This window comes from Myotis nattereri, assembly GCF_964212035.1.
Source record: "Myotis nattereri genome assembly, chromosome: 1".
Taxonomy (NCBI): Eukaryota; Metazoa; Chordata; class Mammalia; order Chiroptera; family Vespertilionidae; genus Myotis; species Myotis nattereri.
In genome coordinates this window covers 133,625,062-133,645,251 of record NC_138075.1, presented here as the reverse complement: position 1 = coordinate 133,645,251, position 20,190 = coordinate 133,625,062, and the positions used below count along the sequence as shown (strand labels likewise).

General features: G+C 40.7%; 1 protein-coding gene across 4 annotated transcripts in view; it reads right to left on the bottom strand.

Annotated features, from left to right (window-relative positions):
* The window catches only part of CACNB2 (calcium voltage-gated channel auxiliary subunit beta 2), a gene marked incomplete at its 5' end in the record, with an annotated part of 357,347 nt that extends 352,708 nt beyond the window's left edge, over nucleotides 1-4,639 (bottom strand). For 2 of the 4 annotated variants that reach the window (XM_081094966.1, XM_081094968.1), the window contains one exon: nucleotides 4,457-4,639. In XM_081094966.1, coding sequence (XP_080951092.1) covers nucleotides 4,457-4,579 — 123 coding nt within the window. Of the gene's footprint in view, nucleotides 1-4,055; nucleotides 4,104-4,456 lie in introns of those variants that run through there. The other 2 variants (XM_081094967.1, XM_081094971.1) reach the window with 1 other exon arrangement.
* Between the last annotated feature and the right edge of the window lie 15,551 nt (nucleotides 4,640-20,190).

Genomic DNA, 20,190 nt, shown 5'->3' with positions numbered 1-20,190 from the left:
GGTTTTATCCCTCTCGGTGAGCATTCTTTAATAGTTATCCCTTTGAACAGACGACTTTCCTCATCTTATGGTCCATAGCAAACAAAGCCAAAACTAACCATAGAGGAATCAGACATGCAATCTCATTTACCAATAGCTTAGTATCAATGACATTGTTAGATCCTTTACTAGGAGAGAAGTTTAACTCCCTAGAATGAGGGAAACACAAGTTGTTTTCTATATGGATCAGTTTACACAAAAGCATAAAGGAATCAGGAGACAGCATAAGTAGAGCTCTTTTCAGGGCCTGGCAGGTAGAAAAGGGAAGAGGGGCCAGATCAGGAAACAGAGAAATGCCCAGAGGAGAGGCGCAGGGGCAGGGAGGGTGGGAGCAGGCCAGGGCCCAATCTTGCCCTCCTCACAATCTACCTCCAGCCAGGCTTGGAAAGAACTCTAAGGCAGACTCTATGACTGAAGTGGTATCACCATTCATCTTAACTCCCTGTAATTGTGAAAGTAAGTATACTATTTGCAGGATATAGATATGTCTCACAGTTACCAAATTAAAGAGTGCCACCACGCCCTACAGGGTTAACGTATTTTGCTCAGTCTTTCTTGAAAGGTCCAAGGCTACATTCTGTATAATTCAAAAGAATTAAATGCAGCAACAGGTAAACTAAGTCTTTACATAAAAAGAAAAACATGAAACTACAAAATCAACTAAACCTCCAATCACCCAAATAGTCAGATATTATATTTCAAATTTTAAAACACACTCAGAAAGTCTGATCGGCATGCTTCTAAGTCTCGGCCTTGCAACAGCAGAACAAAAATGCCATTCAAGAGAAAACCGGCTGGGCTTAGGAGTGAAGGCTTTAGCAAAACATAAAACACAGGCCCCATGGCCATTATATTTGGAGACTGCAAAGGACTGTTAGACCTCAGAATGTTTCTGGAAAACGGGATTGACCCGGTTCAAGAGCCCCAGGAGAATGGCGGCTGCTCCAGCTCCTTGAATCAGGATGTTGCCATTACCGGCCTGCATTACTACAACATGCTTGAAAAGCATCTGGCCAACTCCGCTGGGGTGGACCCAGCTGGGTTCTGTTGCTAGGAGCAAAACAAACACGCCCTCTGGTTACTGTCTGTTCATTTTCAGGTGTGACTGGAGGTGCCAGCGACAATCTCTTTGAGGCCTAATGCGCTGAGCTACTACTCTGGTTTCTCCTCTACTTCCTCCTCCATAGCCATTCCATTCTCAATCTCTTTCAGGAACTGCCCGTCCACCCAGCCTGCTTACATGATTTATTCAACTCCCCGGAGAATTATCATTCTTTAGAATAATGCTGTCCAATAGAAATATAACACAAGCCATCCAACAGAAATATAATATATGCCACATGGGTACTTGCAATGTTCTAGCAGCCACATTAAAAAGGTATATGGCAACAGGTGAAATTAGTTGTAATAATGTATTTTATTTCATTCAAAATATTATCATTGCAACGTGTAATCAATATAAAAATCATTAACAAGATGTTGAATGGTCCTTATTTTATATTAAATCTCTAAAGTCCAGTGTGTATTTTCCATGTATGGCACTTCTCAGTTCTGAGGAGCCACAGTTCAAGTGCTAGGAAATCACATGTGGCCAGGGGCTACTGTAGTGGACAGCACAGATTTGGGGCTTGGGAGGGGGAGTCCTAAATTAGCACCTTGACTTTAAAAGTCGACTGCAGCCAAGTATGCAGTGAAACGGCAACAAGTTACCTAAAAAGCGATGGCATTTGCTTACATCAGAACCTTCAAGGACTTGCAGTTAGACTGCCACTCCACCTATCCGTTTTGTTTGTGCTGGAGGGAGGGGGGTTGGGCAGTATGGAGCTGCCCACTCCCCAAGGAGGATTACTGCCATAAAAATAGAATAAGAGCAGAATGTGTGGCTCTACATATCTTGCTTTGCTCATACAGAACTTGCAATATAACCTAGAGGTGAAATAGAAAGGATTCTTAAAAACAACGATGGCTTCGAAGTGCCATTGGTAAAGAAAATTCCCTTTCTGAGTAGAATTACAATTACTTGGTATCACGAAAAGGGGGTTGCTTCTGAGACAGCTCTTTTCCTCCCTCCCTTACTGCTGGCCTGTCTAGAGAGATGGAAGAGATGCCTTTGCCAACTCCTCACAGCCCTATGATGCCATGATTTATTAGATAGAAAATAAACAAAGGCAGTGTTTCCCTCAGATAATGGATGTGCTATGGACACAATTCCAGGAAAACTGCTTTCATTTTTGCAAGGTAGAGAAAGCAAGGAGATGGATGCTGGTGACGCTGAATATTTATACCTCTTACCTGCATATAATATCCATTCCTCCCTTTCTCCTCCCTCTCACGTATCTATGCAATTGCTTGCCAGTTACTGTGGATTGAGTCTTTGCAATGTCTCGTGCATAGATCTGTCATTTCCATTATCCTTTCCTTTCTTTAGTTTAGCCTAGTACTTCTTGTCCAAACTGTCCTATCAATCTCCCTACGGGTAGCCCCACCTCTGGACTCCTCAGACTCAAAATTATCTTCTAGAACCTTCCCAGGTGACTCTTTGGAATGAGCTATTACACAGCTCCGTCCCTGAGTCCCACCCATGGCTCTTTATTATTTAATACACTGCAGGTTTCAAAGCCTCTAAAATGTGGGCTCCAATTGCCTTGTCAGTCTTATGCCTAAGTTTGCCCTATCTGTAACTTTCCACACTCTTTTCAAACTAGGGATTATAAATGTCTGCTTTAAGGCTTCTAAGTTCTGCGACTTTGCTTCCTATATAGTTAGTTCCCTACCTTCTCTCTGAAAATTCCTGTTGAAATCTAACCCGCCCGTGAAGTCTCTTCTCAAAGGCCACCTCTTCTATGACGTCCTTATCGGTTATTCCAAGTGGAGTATTTGCGATCTTTAGTGCTGGGCAACCACAGAAGATGCAGGCTTCACTTATAGTCCCATGCCATACTCGCCACACATCTGTCATACTTGAAGCTACTAGAATGTCACTTATTTTGAAGGCAGAAATTTGCATCTGAATTATTTCCACATTGCAGCTATACAAGAAATATTTGTTGACTTACTTTTTAAACTACCTGTTTAGCTAGATAAATCTCTACATAAATGAGTATCTCTTATCTGAATGCAGGCACGCTTTCTATCAGCCCTAACTTTGATCTTCAGAAATTCAGGAACTCTATTTTTATCGGGAGAATAAAAACTTAAAAAAAAAAATCCTTGAAGGGAGATCAAAGAGAAAAGAAGGTCTGACAGTTCTTTTTCTCTATCAATATTCAAGACCTTCCTCCTGGAATCTGTCCTGCAGGGCTCTGAGAACATTTCTCACTCTCATCTGACCTGTAAGTGACAGGATAAAACCAGGAGTCTGGAACAAAGAATCCCGGTCCTCTGGCTGAGGCTAGATGTTCATGCAGGTGGTTAGTTACACGTGCCCACTCTGGACAGCCAAACAGCCCTCGCATCACCGGCCCAGCGGCCCGCAGTTAGGAGTCTTAAGTCATTTCCCTGCTGGGATAGAAGTTGAGAGACTCCTCACCGCTGAGATCTGGAGGTGTCTGTAATCCACACCGTACCTGCCAAGCCTTACGTAAAAGCCACCTTCTGGGTACCCAACACCTACAACTGACATCTCCTATTTCACAACAGCAGCAGCACACCGGAATTTTCCCAGAAACCACGAATGCTCATCGGAGAAAAAGGTGGTCCTGAAACTCTCTAACATAGCTAACATTTCGGGGCGTGGGGGGGGGGGACACATAAAAACTTTCACGACCCCAGCTCGGTCTCTTCTTAAAGGAAAGGAACAAGGGGTCTGGGCAAACCCGGGCACAGGCGGTGAGGGGAGCCGAGCTGTCAGGCAGCACAGCGCCCAGGTGAGGAGGGCGGCGGGGCGCCCGGGAGTCCGGGGCCCGCTCCCACCGCGCCACCCGCCCCGCTCCCTCCCAGCGCAGAGCTCGTCCCGAAGGGCCGGCGTGGGACCGGAGCCTCGGGAAGCCGGGCCCCTCCCGCCCACCCGGACTCACGATCTTGAGCAGGTCCAGTCCGCTCGCCTGGTTCATGTCTCCCCCATGTGCCTCTCCCGGGAAGGGGCGAGGAGGGCAGACCTGAGCGGCCCGGGGGCTGCCTGGGGAGACCGGGAGGTCCCCCCCGCCCCTTCCCACTGGTTTTTCGTCAGCAAAGGAAAAAATGGAAGCCGGGGAAGAGCCGGGGCCAGGCGAACAGGGGGTAGGGTCACCGGCGCCAGGAAAGGAGAGCGGGTGGCACAGCGCGAGGGAGGAAGGAGGAGGGGGCGGCGGGGACCCAGGCAGGAGGGAGCGGCGCGGCGAGGGCTCCCGGGGGAGGAGGCGCGGACGGTCGGAGCTCCGCGCCCGGCGGCTCACAAAGGAAGGCGAAGGCGAAGGCGAAGGCGCGGCGCTGTCGCTACCTGTGCCGCCGCCGCTCCGAGCGCCCCCGCGGGCGCCGCGCTCTCCAGCACGTCCATCCGCAGCTCCTGCGCCACCGCCGCCGCCGCCGAGGGAGGCGACTTGGACATGTCGCGCTGGACCATTGGCGAAAAGTCGGCTCCGGCAGCCTCCTCCGGCCGCTCGCGGCGGGTCCCCTCCTCCCTCCCTCCCCGCCCCGCTCCCAGCCGCCCGGGGCTGGCGCCGCGCTCCTCGCCCGCCGGCCGTCAGCGCGCGGGACGGGGCTGGGCCATCGGGAAGAGCGACGCGCGGGGGAGCCGGGAGGTGGCGGCGGAGAGGGGCGCCTCCGCCATCGGCCGGGCCGGGCTGAGCGCGCCCAGAGCGGCGGCGCGGGGACCGTCCTCGCCAAGAGGGAGGGCGCGGGCGGGCGGAGAGCGGCCCAGGGGGAGGCGCGTCGGAAAGCGAGAGTGACACGGCGGCGAGAGGCTGAAAGTTCCCCGCGGGAGGCGCGGCCGCGTGGGTCCGGCTCGGCCGCTGCGCGTCGCCATGGCACGCGCGCTGGAAAGTTTTCAAAGCCACGAAAGCGAGGCCTGGCACCCGGGAGCCGCCTTCCTCGGACGTCCGGGCTCCCCTCCCTGGGCTCCCAAACCGCCTCCCGGGGACCCCACGAACCTGCGGGAGGAAACAGGTCCCCGCACAGACCCGGAGGCTCTGTTCCTAAAGCGAATGTCAGAGAGCCGTGAAGGCCTCGGGCGGCCCGGAGTCCGGTGTTCACAAAGGACATCGCCGGCCAGCAGTGGAAGGTGCTTGCGGGTGGCGGTACCACGAGGCAGGAGAAGCCCGGCGCTGCTGACCTGAGGCTCGCGGGCCCCCTGCAAGCTGCAGCTGGCCTGGGCTAGGAGGTCCACGTCCACCACTTGCAAACCCCAGCCCCAAGCTTTTCCATGATCACTCTCGCTCCTTTTCATCTTTGCAGAATTGCACCACTGGCTTCCAGAACTGCACTTTTTCTGTAGAGTTGAGAAGTCTTAGTATCACAGTTTGGACAAAATCAGCACTGCCTTAAGATCCCGAGCTCTAGATAAGAAAGTAGTGGCCAAGGCAAGAAAGTTTCATTTCCAGCATTCCATTCAGATTTTTCTAATTTTTTTTCTTAAAGGATGCCTCTTATCGTAACAGCTTTTATTACAGTGAGGCTCTCTGTAGAACAAGTGTTCTAGGCGTCAGCATTGTTTTGTAACAGTACAATGTTGTATATGAAATGGACACATAGAAATTTGCTACAATAGTCTTCCACTATCCTTTACATGTTGCTGTGGCATATTAAAGTATTATAGTGTACAGTACTGGTTCTTCTCAAAATAAACATAGATATTTTAAACCTATCTCTATCATACCCTGATTTGAGTCAGGATTAAAGAATGGGTCTCGGTCTGGGTAAAGATTTAGGCATGTCCCAAGTGTCATTGAGTTCCTCATCTTTGGTGTTAAAATTGTCATTTTCATTTAAATTTTACTGAATGATAAATAGAAGCACTGACAATTGGTTTATAATAATATGAGCAATAATATGAGTCAATAGAGTAACATTTTGAAAAGCAAGAGACTGGGAATCCCGGAGACTGTTGGTCAGAATGTGAATAGGGGCCAGCCTGAAAGGGGGAGGCACACTGCTTTGCAGGCCGTGGTTGGGAGCTCCCCCAAAACCCTGGCTAAGATTTGTTTTAAAAAAACAACCATTTATCACAATCAGCAGTGCTTTTATATATGTGTATGTGTATATATATATATATATATGTATATATATATATATGTATATACATATATATACTAGTATATATATATATGCATGTTTGTATTATGAAAGTGGTAAAGAATTGTGTTTAAAGTTTTGGAGCTATCGTCTATTTTAGCTCCATGATCTGCTGATGATATTACTCTTCTAGGTCTGTTCGTTTGATGAAATTGTTCAGTTTTCTTGAGAGAGTGTTTAAACCGGAGGGATAACATTACCTCCAGTTTTAGATGAACTCTGTGTGGGTCCGGAGGCACGCTCATTCAGCAGGACACATTCAGAACCTGACATGTTGCCCTGAGTTCTTTCAATATTCATTCAATAAAGCATATGTCAAGCTTCCATTGTGTGCCACTGGAGGAGCACAGACAACAAAGACCAAGAAACTTGGAGTTTACTGTCTAGTAAGTAAGCACTTGGAAGCCAATGAATGCAAACTTGGTGAGTGGATTAATTAATACAAACATGGAGAAGAACAAATTCTAGCATGGTTTTAGAAAGCACCATAAAACTTAGTGTTTTCCCATGACATCAGTGTGATTTATTATAGTATACTTAAGTATCTGTGCATTCACTTTCAATTATGACCATTTATAAAGGAAATAAAATTTTATCTTTCACCAGACTTTAAAAGATACCACAAAATAGCAAAACAACTTTGAAAATAATTTTTAATAATGCTTGCACATATAGACAAAGGAAAAGTAAAGTCTGAATTAAGTGTTCGAAGGTGATTATTTTATATTCATTTTCATGTAATTTATGATACTGAACTCTTTGTTTTAGTTTCTGCCACAGGACAGAATTCCTTGGGGATGGTGGTTGTGTCTTATTCATCTTAGTACCCCCGGCACTGAGCATGGTATCTGACATTTAGATACCATGGAGGATGAAAACACTTGTGGCATGGATGAATGAATAAATGAATGAGCTTGAGCTGTCTTCATGTGTCTTAAAATATAGCATACAGCTTTGCGGGTTCTAACTTACAAAGACATTTACCTAATTCTTATTCCCATGGGAGCATTATATTAATTCTTTCTTTATAACCTGTGTTAATTCAATTAGCACATATCGAACACTAACACATTATAACGTACCCGTTCAGACTCCAGGCTGCCTTGTAAAAGGTTTCAAATAAACGCTAACATTATGTTACCCCCACCTGAAACAGGCAACAATGTCAGAAGAAACACAGAAGGCAAAAGGCTTGAGAAACTTATCATGGGTGCCTTCTATCATGGTCAGTTTTTTCTGTTGTTGTTTGTTTGTGGTTTTTATTAGCATCCCTTGACTTGTGCAGTTTCTAAAAGCCGCAGACGGCAGCTAAACTTTGACAAGTAAAGCCTAATTCTTTTCAACATTAAAAGTTATGCAGATGTACTCCAGCAATGCAATAATGGACCTACAATCCTCAGCAGAGGCATTCGAATGCAGATGACTAATTTGTTCAAGCTGTCTGTGAACTTCAGTGTGCTCATTAGTCGTAATGGACAGACATATTCTGGGCATTACTAATGCTTTGAAATGCGAACAGGGACTGGTAAGAAACACTGGCCAAGGAAGCCAGAGGTTTAAGAGTTAGGTTCTTTTGGGTTCCCTGTAAGTGGAAGAAACAGTGATTATAATTACTCCTCTCCTGCTTGTGGATTTGTGACTATGTTTCCAACCTTGGAGTAAGAGCTCTTTAGGAACAGATTTACACCATGTGTGATTTTCTCATTTTACTTAGTAAATCATATTTCATCTCATTTGCAGTTCTGGATCTCTGCCATTATTGCTAGCATTTTCATAAGGTTATACCTGTATTGGCCACTGGCCTAACTTGGTAGCATTCCACCAAGTTACACATTTGTCTTTTGTAAACTTACTCTATAAAATGAATGACCTAAATTACAAATTGCTATTTAAAAGCATATAAAGATGCAAGCAAATACCTCATAAGAGGGTTTTGTGTGTGCATGTGTGTAGTAAAGATTACAAGTGAAATGTGCAAGTGGTCAGGGAATGCTTAATTTCACTTCCAAAGAAAAGGCTTCATAGAAATAAGATTTCATGAGTTCTTGTAACTACCCAGGAGTCAGAGCTCTGAAATATATGGTACTGTAGAGCACTTTTTACTTTTTAAAGACATTCACATGTTATTTCTCATCCAAACCCTATTAGAACTATAACAACTGGTACTTTTGTTTACATACAAGGTGCCGGGCTTTATGCTAAGGATTTATATACATTGTCTCATCTATAAAATAGATATTACTATTCCCTCTATTAGTTAGTATAAGCCCAAATGCTGTAACAAGTAAACCCTAAGTATTTAGTGGATCAGAGAACAGGAAATGTATTCCTTCGACGCTGGAGTCATTCACCAGCAGAAGGGACTCTGATTCATGCTGACATTTGGAAACCAAGTCTCAAGTGACTATCATCTCCACAATGTGGCTCCCAATGTCACCATGTGTTCTTATCGGCATTTGTCAGAAGAGAGAGAAGGATGATGGGGGAAATGTAGTAGGCGGCGGAGCTTGTGAGTTGTTATTGGCCAAGCTTGGAGGAGGCATACATCTCTCCCACTTACATTTTATTGGATAGAACTCTGTCACATGAAAAACCTGCAAGACATGCTGAGAAATATAGCGCAGCAATGTGCCTTAGGAAGAAACAGTGGGTTTGGGAGAACAACGAGCAGAAACTGACTTCACCGAGCCTGAACAGCTGACAAGTGGCAGGACGTAACCACACATCTTTGAAAGCCCAGCTTGAAGGCTCATTTTCAATTCAACACAGCTGCCTGTCTGATGTACTTCAAAGAGCTGTGCCTCACAGGTTAAAACTGGGTTTTGGTCTGAGAAACAGATTTACATTCTTTTGCTTGCTCGCTATGATAGTACAATAATGTTTTAACTAGAAGTAGCGTTGAGCTCCCAAATAGCTATGAATAGCACAAATGTTACTTATCCATGGCTTCGTGTGTGTGTGTGTGTGTATGTGTGTGTGTGTATGTGTGCTCCCCTGTATAATCCAGAGCAATAGGGATAATAGGATTGAATAAGGAATGGCTTCTGTACTTACAGAACATACAGCAGAGCAGACAAGACATAGGTAAAGTATATGAATATAAGTGCAAAATACTATGGGAGGACATTTATCAGGAGAAAAACATTCTAGGCAAAAAGAACAGGAAATACAAAGATGGAAGGTGAAGAAATTCAGTACAGTTTGAAAGTAGAATTGAAAGATGAGAGGGTGGGCAGGTGACTAATAATGAAAAATATCCATCATACTCTATCTTTGTTCTCTTAGGGCCCAACTTACCCTTTGATAGAAATGTCCCATTTATAAGCAAAGCCTTTGGCCTCTCATGCTTTGTTTTCCCAAACAATCCTAACTTTGTTATAGGAGGTATAGACACACACACACACACACACACACACACACACACACACACACACCACACGACATGGAACTGTAAACTGAGACTTGCTTTATCAAGAAACACATCTAACGAACAAAATAGATCCAGAGACACTGAAGTATAGAACAAACTGTAGAATCAGAGAGGGAAGGCAGGGGAGGGTGTGTGGGTGGGTGGGAAGAGATCAACCATAGAACTTGTACACGTATATGCATACCCCATGTACACAGACAGTAGTATGGTAAAGGCCTGGGGTGAGGGGTGGTGGAGCTAGAAGAGGTCAATGGGGGGAAAAGGGAACATCTGTAATACTTTCAACAATAAATATTTTTTTAAAAAAAATAAAATAGGAAATATGGACTAAACAAACAAACAAACCCACACATCTGAATGGACACATTCAAAGCAGACGGCTTATCTGAAGCTGAGATTCCTAGTTGTCCATACCTCCGTTTCATGCAACCTTTGTTTTTAGCTGGGGATACTGATACCTGCAATAAAAGACTGTGCTATTTCCCATTCCCTCTGGCAGCTAAATGCACTAGGGCAGTGGTCGGCAAACCACAGCTCGTGAGCCACATGCGACTCTTTGGCCCCTTGAGTGTGGCTCTTCCACAAAATACCACGTGCGGGCGCACACGTACAGTGCGATTGAAACTTTGTGGCCCATGCGCAGAAGTCGGTTTTCGGCCTGGGCGAGTCTATTTTGAAGAAGTGGCATTAGAAGAAGTGGGGGTACGTTCGCTGAGGTCGACCCCTCAGATTGAGGACTTTTTTAGCAAAGGCCAGCTTAGGAGTACCCTAATTAAGTTAATAACAATGCACCTACCTATATAGTTTAAGTTTAAAAAATTTGGCTCTCAAAAGAAATTTCAATTGTTGTACTGTTGATATTTGGCTCTGTTGACTAATGAATTTGCCGACCACTGACCTAGGGGGTTACATTCTGCAGAGTGTGAGAAAAGTGTAGTGAGGAACTTCTGGGAAGTATCTGTAAAAGGCAGAGAAATGCTTCTATTTCCACTCTTCCTTCCTGCTTACCAGATTGTGGATGGATTAGCTAGACCATGAGTGGATGTTTTAGACAATGAAGCCACATAAAAGCCACATGATGAAGTTGGACGAGCATTAAAGAAGACACCATAGTCATTGATGGTACCATAAAGTCACCAGACCAGCGCTGGCTTGCCTGCTTTTAGACTTCTTTTAAGTGAGGCAGAAATAGCATTTATAGTGTGTAAGCTTCTGTCACTTCAGATTTTTCTGAGAAATCATACCCAAGACACCCAAACCTGGTGATCATCTCATTACACAATTTTTTTTCCTTCTAAAATGAACCTTCTGAAGGTGCAATTTACTTTACCTTGGTCTATATGTCAGGAATGCTGGCCTCATAAAGTGAGGGCCAGTGTGGGGAAGTGTCTCCTCCTGCTCTGTTTTCTGGAAAAGCTCGTATAGAATTAGTAATCCTTCTTTCAAAATATTTGGAAGACTTCACTTGTGGGCCTGGCTTTTTATGAGAAAGTTTTAAATTATTAATTTAATTTCTTTAATTGATATGGGACTATTTGGGTTATCTATTTCTTCTTAAGCCTGATAGTTTGTTTTTCAAGGAATTTGTCCATTTCTTCTTACTTATCTGTTTTATTGGCACAAAGATGTTACTAATATGTTCTTATTATCCTTTGAACATCTATAGGTTCTATAGTGACATTTAACTTTTTGTTCTTGATATTAATACTTTGTGCATTCTTTCTTTTCCTCTTCATCAGTCTGTCTAGGGGTTCATCAATTTTATTGATCTCAACAAGCTTGCTTTAGGTGTCATTGATTTTCTTAATTATTTTTCTGTTTTCTTTTTTTAAAAATGTAACATGCTTTTATATGTATTATTCTGCTTACTTGGGTTTATTTTTTCCTCTTTTTCCTTCTACTTTCTTAAGGTGGAAGTTTAAAATCATTTTTTTCATATGTTACTTTTCTTCTCATCTAAACATGATACTATAAATGTTTCTTTTAAGTATCTATTTAGTTGCATTCACAAATTTTGATTTGTATTTTTCTTTTCATGTAATTTGAAATATTTTCTACTTTTCTTTGTGATTTCCTGTATTATCCATAGGTTATGTTGAAGTGAGATTTTACAATTCTATGTATATGGGACACATTCCAGATATTTTTCTGCTTTTGATTTTTAGTTTATTTCCATTGTAATCAGATACTATACTTTGTATACTTTTAGTGATTTTAAATTTAAATTTAATGAGACTTGTTTTATGTTTGTGGTTCAAGAAATCATTCACCTTGGTGGATATTTTTAATGTATGCTTGAAAATAATTTGTATTCTGCTATTGTTGGGTGGAATGTTAGATAAATGTAAATTAGATTAAGTTGCTTGTAGTGTTGTTCAGGTCTTCCATATTCGTACTAATTTCTTTTTGTCTACTTCTTCTACCAATTAATTAGAAAGAATTGTTGAAGTCTACAAGGATAATTTTGGATACTATTTATTAATTAGGTTTTTTTTCCTCTTTTCCAATTTTTTTTATTTTGATAACATACATATTACATGAAATTTACCATCAATCATTTTCAAGTGTGCAGTTAAGTGGCATTAAGTACATCCCATTGTTGTGTAACCATCATCACCATCCACCTACATAACTTTTTTCATCTTTCCAAACTGAAACTCCATACTCATTAAACAAAAACTTCCCATATTCCCTATCCTCTTCCTAGGCAAACACCATTCTACTTGTACCCTTATGAATTTCATCACTCTATGTACCTCATATAACTAGAATCCTATAGTATTTGTCCTTTTGTGACTGGCTTATTCACTTAACATAATGTCTTCAAGGTTCATTCATGTCATAGCATGTGGCAGAAATTTCTCTTTAACGTAAAATAATGCTCCACTGTATGGTATGTACCACATTTTGTTTATTTATTTTTCAATCAGTGGACACTTGGGTTTCTTTTACCTTGCAGCTATTGGGTATGATGCTGCTATGAGCACAGGTGTACAAACACCTGTTCGAATGCTGGCTTTCAATACTTTTGTGAACATAGCCACAAGTGGAGTAGTTGGATCCTTTACTAGTCCTATTTGTAATTATTTGGGGAACTGCAATACTGTTTTTCATAGTTGCTGCACCATTTTAAATTCTGACCAATAATATAGAAGGGTTCTGATTTTTCACCTCCTTATAAACACTTGTTATTTTCTGGTACTTTTTTGTGGTTGTTTATGTTTGTTTTTAGTACCATCCTAATAAATGTGAAGTGGTAACATATTATAGATTTCATTTGGATTTTCTTAAGTGATTAGTGATGTTGAGCATCTTTCCATGTGCTTATTAGCCATTTGTCTATCTTCTTTGGAGGAAAGTCTGTTCAAGTGCTTGGCCTGTTTTTCAATTGGGTTGTCTGGTTTTTGTTGTTGTTGCTGTGAGTTGTAGGAATTCTTTATATACACTAGATATTACTCCCTTACCAGATTTGTGATTTGCAAATACTTTCTCCCATTCCATCACCTTTGAATTCTGTTGATAGTGCCCTTTTGATGCACAAAAGTTTCTAATTTTGATAAAATTCAATTTACCTATTTTTTCTTTTACTGTCTGTTGCCAAATCTATTGTCATGAAGTTTTCTTCTAAGAGTTTTACAGATTTAGGTCTTACTTTTCGGTCGTTGATCCATTTTGAAGTAATACTATATAGGGCTTAAGGTAAGAATCCAACTTTTGTATTCCCAATTTCAGTAGTGTATCTTCTGATGATTAAGTGATTATAAAATCACAGTCATGAGAAACAGCTATAGGAAGGTGCTTATTCAGAGATAACCCTTTCTGATCATCTATAACAGTTTAAAAAAATTTATATGGAGTAGTTCATTACTTAAAACATAGAAAAGGCTCATTTTAGTACCAAAGCTCCAAGGTACTCTTTGTAAAAGATTCCTATTTTAAAAAATTTAGTAAGTCCTCTTCCACCCCTCCCACCAAGAAAACATAAAATACAGTTCAAATATTAAACAAAAACCTGACCTCATTGAGGCAGCTTTAGGATATAGAAGGTCTTCCTGTAAATGTTTAATTGTTTGCTCTATGCCAAGCAATCTGCTTTTCATAAAGTATCTCTTGTTATACTACACACACACACACACACACACACACACACACCTGCGCGCAGGTTGATGTTATCTCCATCTCACAGTTAAAACTGAGGCTCAGAAAAGTTAAATCATGAAGAATCAGAGCTAGACACGAACTTTAAATTCTGTGCTCAACCAATACACCTTCTGTTTCCAAATATTTACTTAATAGCCAGTTTATTTCTTGTAAAATTAAGCAAAAATATTAATCCCTATTTCAACAGGAATAAATACTACTGTAAACAATTAAAACTTAACTTTATAATTCAACCTCAATCTTATTACAGACATACGCCTAGCATTTGTTATGATTACTTCGTGGTGTCTATTTTTAACTGTACCCACGTTTCCATTGGCAAGCAGGCACGCAGTAAATGCCAGTCAGGTTGTCAGAGCACCCTTATTCTTCATTTTCCCGTTATGTTTGTACTTCCAGCTACTGCAGTTCTAGTGCTTGCAGTTGCTTTGTCTTCACTTGGCCTTAGGTTTTTTTCTTTATAAAAAGATATGGGAAGAAGTGCTTATTTTTTAAATTTCTAAGACATATTTAGAACAAAAAACTTTCCAGCAATTCCTACAATATATAGTGATCAATTAGTGAGCCTCCCTTTTTTAAGGTTAGCATCACTTGACAATTTAATTATCTCTTTTTTTGTCAAAGTAAAGTTCTCATAACATAAAATTAACCATTTTTTAAAGTACACAATTTAGTGGCATTTAGTACATTCATACTATTATGCAGTCATCACCTCTAGTTCTGAAACACTTTCATTTCTCCAAATGGAAACTCTGTACCATTAAGGAATAATTTGCTATTTCTCCCACCTCCCTGATCCTGGTAGCCTCTGACCTATGTTCTATCTCCATGAATGTGCCTATTCTAGATAGTTCATATAAGTGGAGTCATATAATATTTATATGACTTATTTCACATAATGTGATTTTAAAAATTTATTTTAAAAATTTATTAGGGTGACATTGGTTAATACAATTTATAGGTTTCAGGTGTACAATTCTTTAATATACCATCTGTTTTTTTGTATTGTGTGTTCATGTCCCGAAGTCAAGTCTCCTGCCATCATCATTTATTCTTCCTTTACTCTTTTCTACCTCCCCCACCCCATTTCCCTCTGTTAATCACCGTACTGTTGTTGTTTTTTGCTTAATCCCTCCACCTCTTTTACCCAGCCTCCCAAACCCTTTCCCCTCTGACAGTTGTCAGTCTGTTCTTTGTCGCTATAAGTCTGTTTCTATTGTGTTGGTTAGTTTATTTTGTTCATGAGATTCCACATATAAGTTAAATCACATGGTCCTTGTCTGTCTCTGACTGGTTTACTTCACTTTGCATAATACTTTCCAGGTCCATCCATGCTGTCGCAAAGGGTAAGAGATCCTTCTTTTTTACTGCTGCATAGTATTCCATGGTGTAAATGTACCGCAGCTTTTTCATCCACTCGTATACTGATGGGCACTAGGGACACTTCCAAATCTTGGCTATTGTAAATAACACTGCAGTGAACATAGGGGTGCATATGCTAGTATATGTTCAAATTAGTGTTTTGGGTTTCTTCAGATATATTTCCAGAAGTGGAAATACTGAGTCATAGGCAGTTCTATTTTTAATTTTTTGAGGTAACTTCATATTGCTCTCCATACTGGCTGCACAAATCTGCATTCCCACCAATAGTGCATGAAGGTTCTGTTTTCTCCACATCCTCACCAACACTTTTCCTTTGTTGATTTATTGGTGGTAGCCAATCTGACATGTCTGAGGTGATACCTCATTGTAGTTTTAATTTGCATTTCTCTGATCATTAGTGAGGTTGAGCATCTATTCATATGTCCATTAGCCATCTGTATGTCCTCTTTGAAGAAGTGTCTATTCAAGTCCTTAGCCCATCTTTTAATTAGATTGTAGTTAGTGTTGTTTTTTTGTTTGTTTTTTGGCATCAAGTAGTATGAATTCTTTATAAATTTTGGATATTAACCCCTTATCAGATGTATCATTGGCAAATATGTTCTCCCATTTAGTGGGTGTCCTTTTCACTTTGTTGATGGTTTCCTTTGCTGTGCAAAAACTTTTTAGTTTGATGTAGTCCCATTTGTTTATTTTTTCCTTTATTTTTTTCTTATTTACTTTGCCTGAGGAACTATATCAGAAAAGATATTGCTACGAGAAATGTCCTAGATATGTTTTCTTCCAGGATTTTTATGGTTTTGAGTGTGAGGGAAAATGTCACCCATCCTAGGGCCACACAACTCAGTTTGTGCCAGATTTGGCTCAGAGCCTGATCTCAACATGTTGGGACCTCTGGGAGTCAACAGGGTGGGGCTGGTGGATCTCCTGTCAAGCCTTGGGAAGGTGGAAGGAGTGGCTCGGATCCCAGAACCACACAACTCTTTCTATCCCAGATTTTGCCCAGACCGCAGCATGGCATAGCCACCAGGAATCAGGCAGGTGAGGCTGCCAGGAGCCCAGAGGGTTGGACTAGCATATGTCCCATGAGTGGGAGGCACCAGTCATTCACATAGAAGTGGGGGGAAATGTCCCCTGCCCCAAATAAACACAACTTAGTCACTGATATCCCTCGAGTCTGCCCAGACCTCTACATCCCAGCCTGAGCAGCTGATTCCTCAGCAGGGTGCAAGCTCCACAGGGTGGGGTGGAGCTATTGCTTTACTTCAAGCTTTTACCATATGGAGTGTTTGCTCCACCCAAGAAAGATGGTATCTGTTTGTTTGAGAGGGACTCAGCACAAGGACCCTGGTGCTGTCCCTTCAGTTCCCTCCCCAGAGCCACAAACCCCAGTCTCTTCTCACATGACTCTAGTCTGCTCCACCCTCCCTCCAATGGAGCTCAGGGTGAGTGCCTGCCTTTAAGATTTTGTTTGTTGGCCCTTTACGGGGTTGCCTGTGTCTCTAGAGGACTCCTGTCTCTCTGTAGCAGATATTCCCAGCCAGATGTTATGTGGGTGCCTTTTCTAGGCTCTGGTGTTCTGGCTGGGGGGGTCCAGCTTGGGGTTGAGACCCCACGTTTCTCAGGGGGAATCTCAGAAGCTGAGATATCCCTCTAGAATCTCAGGCTCCACCCTTGGGAGCAGGGCCAACCCTTTTCTTATCTCTGCCCTTCCTCTTGGTCTCAATGTGGCTTCTCCTTAAATCCTTAGTTGTAAGACTCCTCTTCAGCTAGTCTTCAGTTGGTTATTCAGGGTGATTGTGCTATAATTTAGTTTTAATTCCAGTTTGGTCCCGGAAGGAGGTGAGTGTAACATCCACCTACTCCACTGCCATCTTGAATCCAATCTCTAGCATAATGTTTTCAGGTTCATCCATGTAGCAGCATGTAGATCTTCCTTTTTATGATTGATCTAGAGGCCCGTTGCATGAAATTTGTGCATGGGTGGGGTCCCTAGGCCTGGCTGGCAATCAGGGCCCATCAGGGCTGCTGGTTGGGGCCTTCCTTCATTCTATGTTGCCTCCTGGTGGTCAACGCACATCATAGCAAGAGATTGAACTCCTGGTTGAACTTCTGAGGGGACACTTTGCATATTAGCCTTTTATATATATAGATAATATTCAATTGCATGTATATACCACATTTAGTTTTTTATTCATCCATTATGAACATTTGGATTGTTTCAACCTTCTTGGCTATTGTGAATAGTGCTTCTGTGAAAATTCATACACAAGTTTTGTTTCAAACCTGTTTTCATTTCCTTTTGGTATATACTTTGGAGTGGGTTGCTAGATGAAAATGATAATTCTATGTTTAACTGTTTGAGGATCACAAAATTTTTTTCAAAGTGGCTGCACCATTTTACATTCCCAACAGCAATATGTGAGGATTCCAATGTCTCCACATCCTTGCTAAGATTTGCTATTTTCCACTGTTTTGATTATTGCTATCCTTGTAGGTATAAAATGGTATCTCATTGTGGTTTTAATTGCATTTCCCTCATGACTAGTATTATTTAATATTTTTCATGTGTTTGTTGGCTATTTCTATGTCTTTTATGAAGAAATGTCTATTCAAGTCCTTTGATAATATTTTTTTATCCTCACCCAAGGGTATGTGTGGTTTTCTACATTGATTTTTAGAGAGAGAGGAAAGGGGGGCAGAAAGAGACAGAGAGAGACTGAGATTGATATGAGAGAAACATCAATTGTTTGCCTCCCATACACACACCAATTGGTGACCAAACCCACAACCTAGGTATGTGCCCTGATTGAACACATAACCTTTTGCTATAGTGGATGATACTCCAACCAACTGAGCCCCCAGCCAGAGCCCATTGCTAATTTTTTGTTGTCCTTTGTTGATTTGTAAGAGTTCTTTATATATTCTGGACAATAAATATTTTCTCCCTCTTCTGTAGGTTATCTTTTAACTTTCTTGATAGTGTCCTTTGAGGCACAAATTTTTAAAATTTTGATCAAGTTCATTTATGTATTCTATATTTAGCTGCCTGTACTTTTGGTGTCTTATCTAAAAATTCACTGCTAGATGGATGTGTCTTTTGTTTCTGTGGCTTCTGCTTATAATTTAACATAAAGAAATTATTTATAATTATTTAATAAAAGAAAAAATAGTTATGCAAGGATTATCAATCAGAAGTCAGTGGGTGACACTAGAAATATATTTTATTTTTTACATCTTTTAAAAAAGTGTATCAAAATTAGGGTGTGAAATTTTGAAATAAAAAAATAACATTATTAAAAACTTCTATGAACCAGAGTTCTTGTGGGACATTTTTGTTCATTGAATTCAGAGGAAAACTGAGGAGACTTGTTGAAAATATTTCAAAATATTTTAATTGAGTAAAATATTTTTTATCTTGAAGTCTAGGGTATGTCAGTATGAACCATTATCAGGGTAAAGCTAGACTTATTCTAGGTCATTTTATGTATTTTTTTTATTTTAAATAAATGTATTGAATGGGTTTTCCCACTTTTTACTGTTTTCTGCCTTTTCCTAAGCACGTAGAAACTGTTTCCAGTTAGTTGTGATTTCTATGTATTAGAAGTTTAAAAGTGACTTGTCTACGTTATAAAACAGAGTTAGAGTTTCCCATGGTAACAGCGTATTTAAAGCAATAGTATTGACACCATGGTTCAAGAGACTGAAGAACGCATTTTAGATTTAAACACTAGTGACCCATGGTCCTTAACTTCAGTTTCCTTCATTGTTAAAAAAGGAAGTTCAAGAAAAGTTTTACTCTCCGCTCTAAAATCCTATGGTTTTTACAAAGAGAAATTGAAAGCAAGTGAAGTATTGTTTCAGTTACCTCTCCCCACACCCCACCTTTTTTGTCTTGTTTGGAGATACCCTCTTCAAGGGAAACATGAGGTTTCTCCTAAAAATTCCAGATTATTCAATATATTTATACTGAATTTCAAATAAAAAGTATGTGCTGGTGGTTTGGGGAATATGAAACAACCTTTTCTTGAGCTGAATCTTCTCTTACTACAGAGTGTCACGAGTGAGCTCTTCAGCACATTGCAAGTATTTCATGTTCTCCTAATAGGCAAGTCTGAGGCCAGAATTACTCGTTCTCTGCATCACATATTTAAGGAAAGTATCTCAATTATATTTGAAGAGACACTAGAAGGGTTTTATAATTAGAGTACAAATAATAGTAGTTTCTACCAATGTGGTACACTAAATTCAAGTCTTTCCAAGAAATTTACAAATTAGTGAAGCCTAACAATATTTTAGTGACTGGGTTTCATAGTGCACATTGAGGACTTATAGAGGAATGACATACTGCTGTTACATAAACCATAATATAAAACAGATACAAAATGCCATATGGCCATAATAATATAGAAAATGCCTTTCTTTCATCGTAAAAGATGTCAAAGAGTTTTGTAATGGATATAAAGATGTTTAAGCACAGCCCCCTTTAAAACAGAAGTGTCTCTTTGATCACACAAATTAATACCAATAACAATATGAGGAAGTGTTGTTTACTTGACTGCAGTAATGGATTCTTGGACCACAGGAAGGTAAAGTATAATCTTGATTACTAAGAGATCATAGTTTACAAAAACAAGTATGCAAGTTAAACCCTAAACAACAGAAATATAATATTTTGATGAAATGTATACACAATTTTAACTTTTTACAGCATGTACTATGTGCTTACATGTACCAGGCACTGTACAAGAGCTTCACACATTATTTAATTTGATCCTCACAATTCTGTGGGGTGGGTTCCATTATTATCCCCACTTGAAAAGAAGAAAAAGAAGCTTAGCAAGATGAAAAATCTTTCCTAAGGCTAACAGATAATTGGTGGCAAATATTGATTTTATATATATATAATATGTAAATATTGATTTTTTAAAATTAATATACATATGCATATACACATCTACTTATATACATAT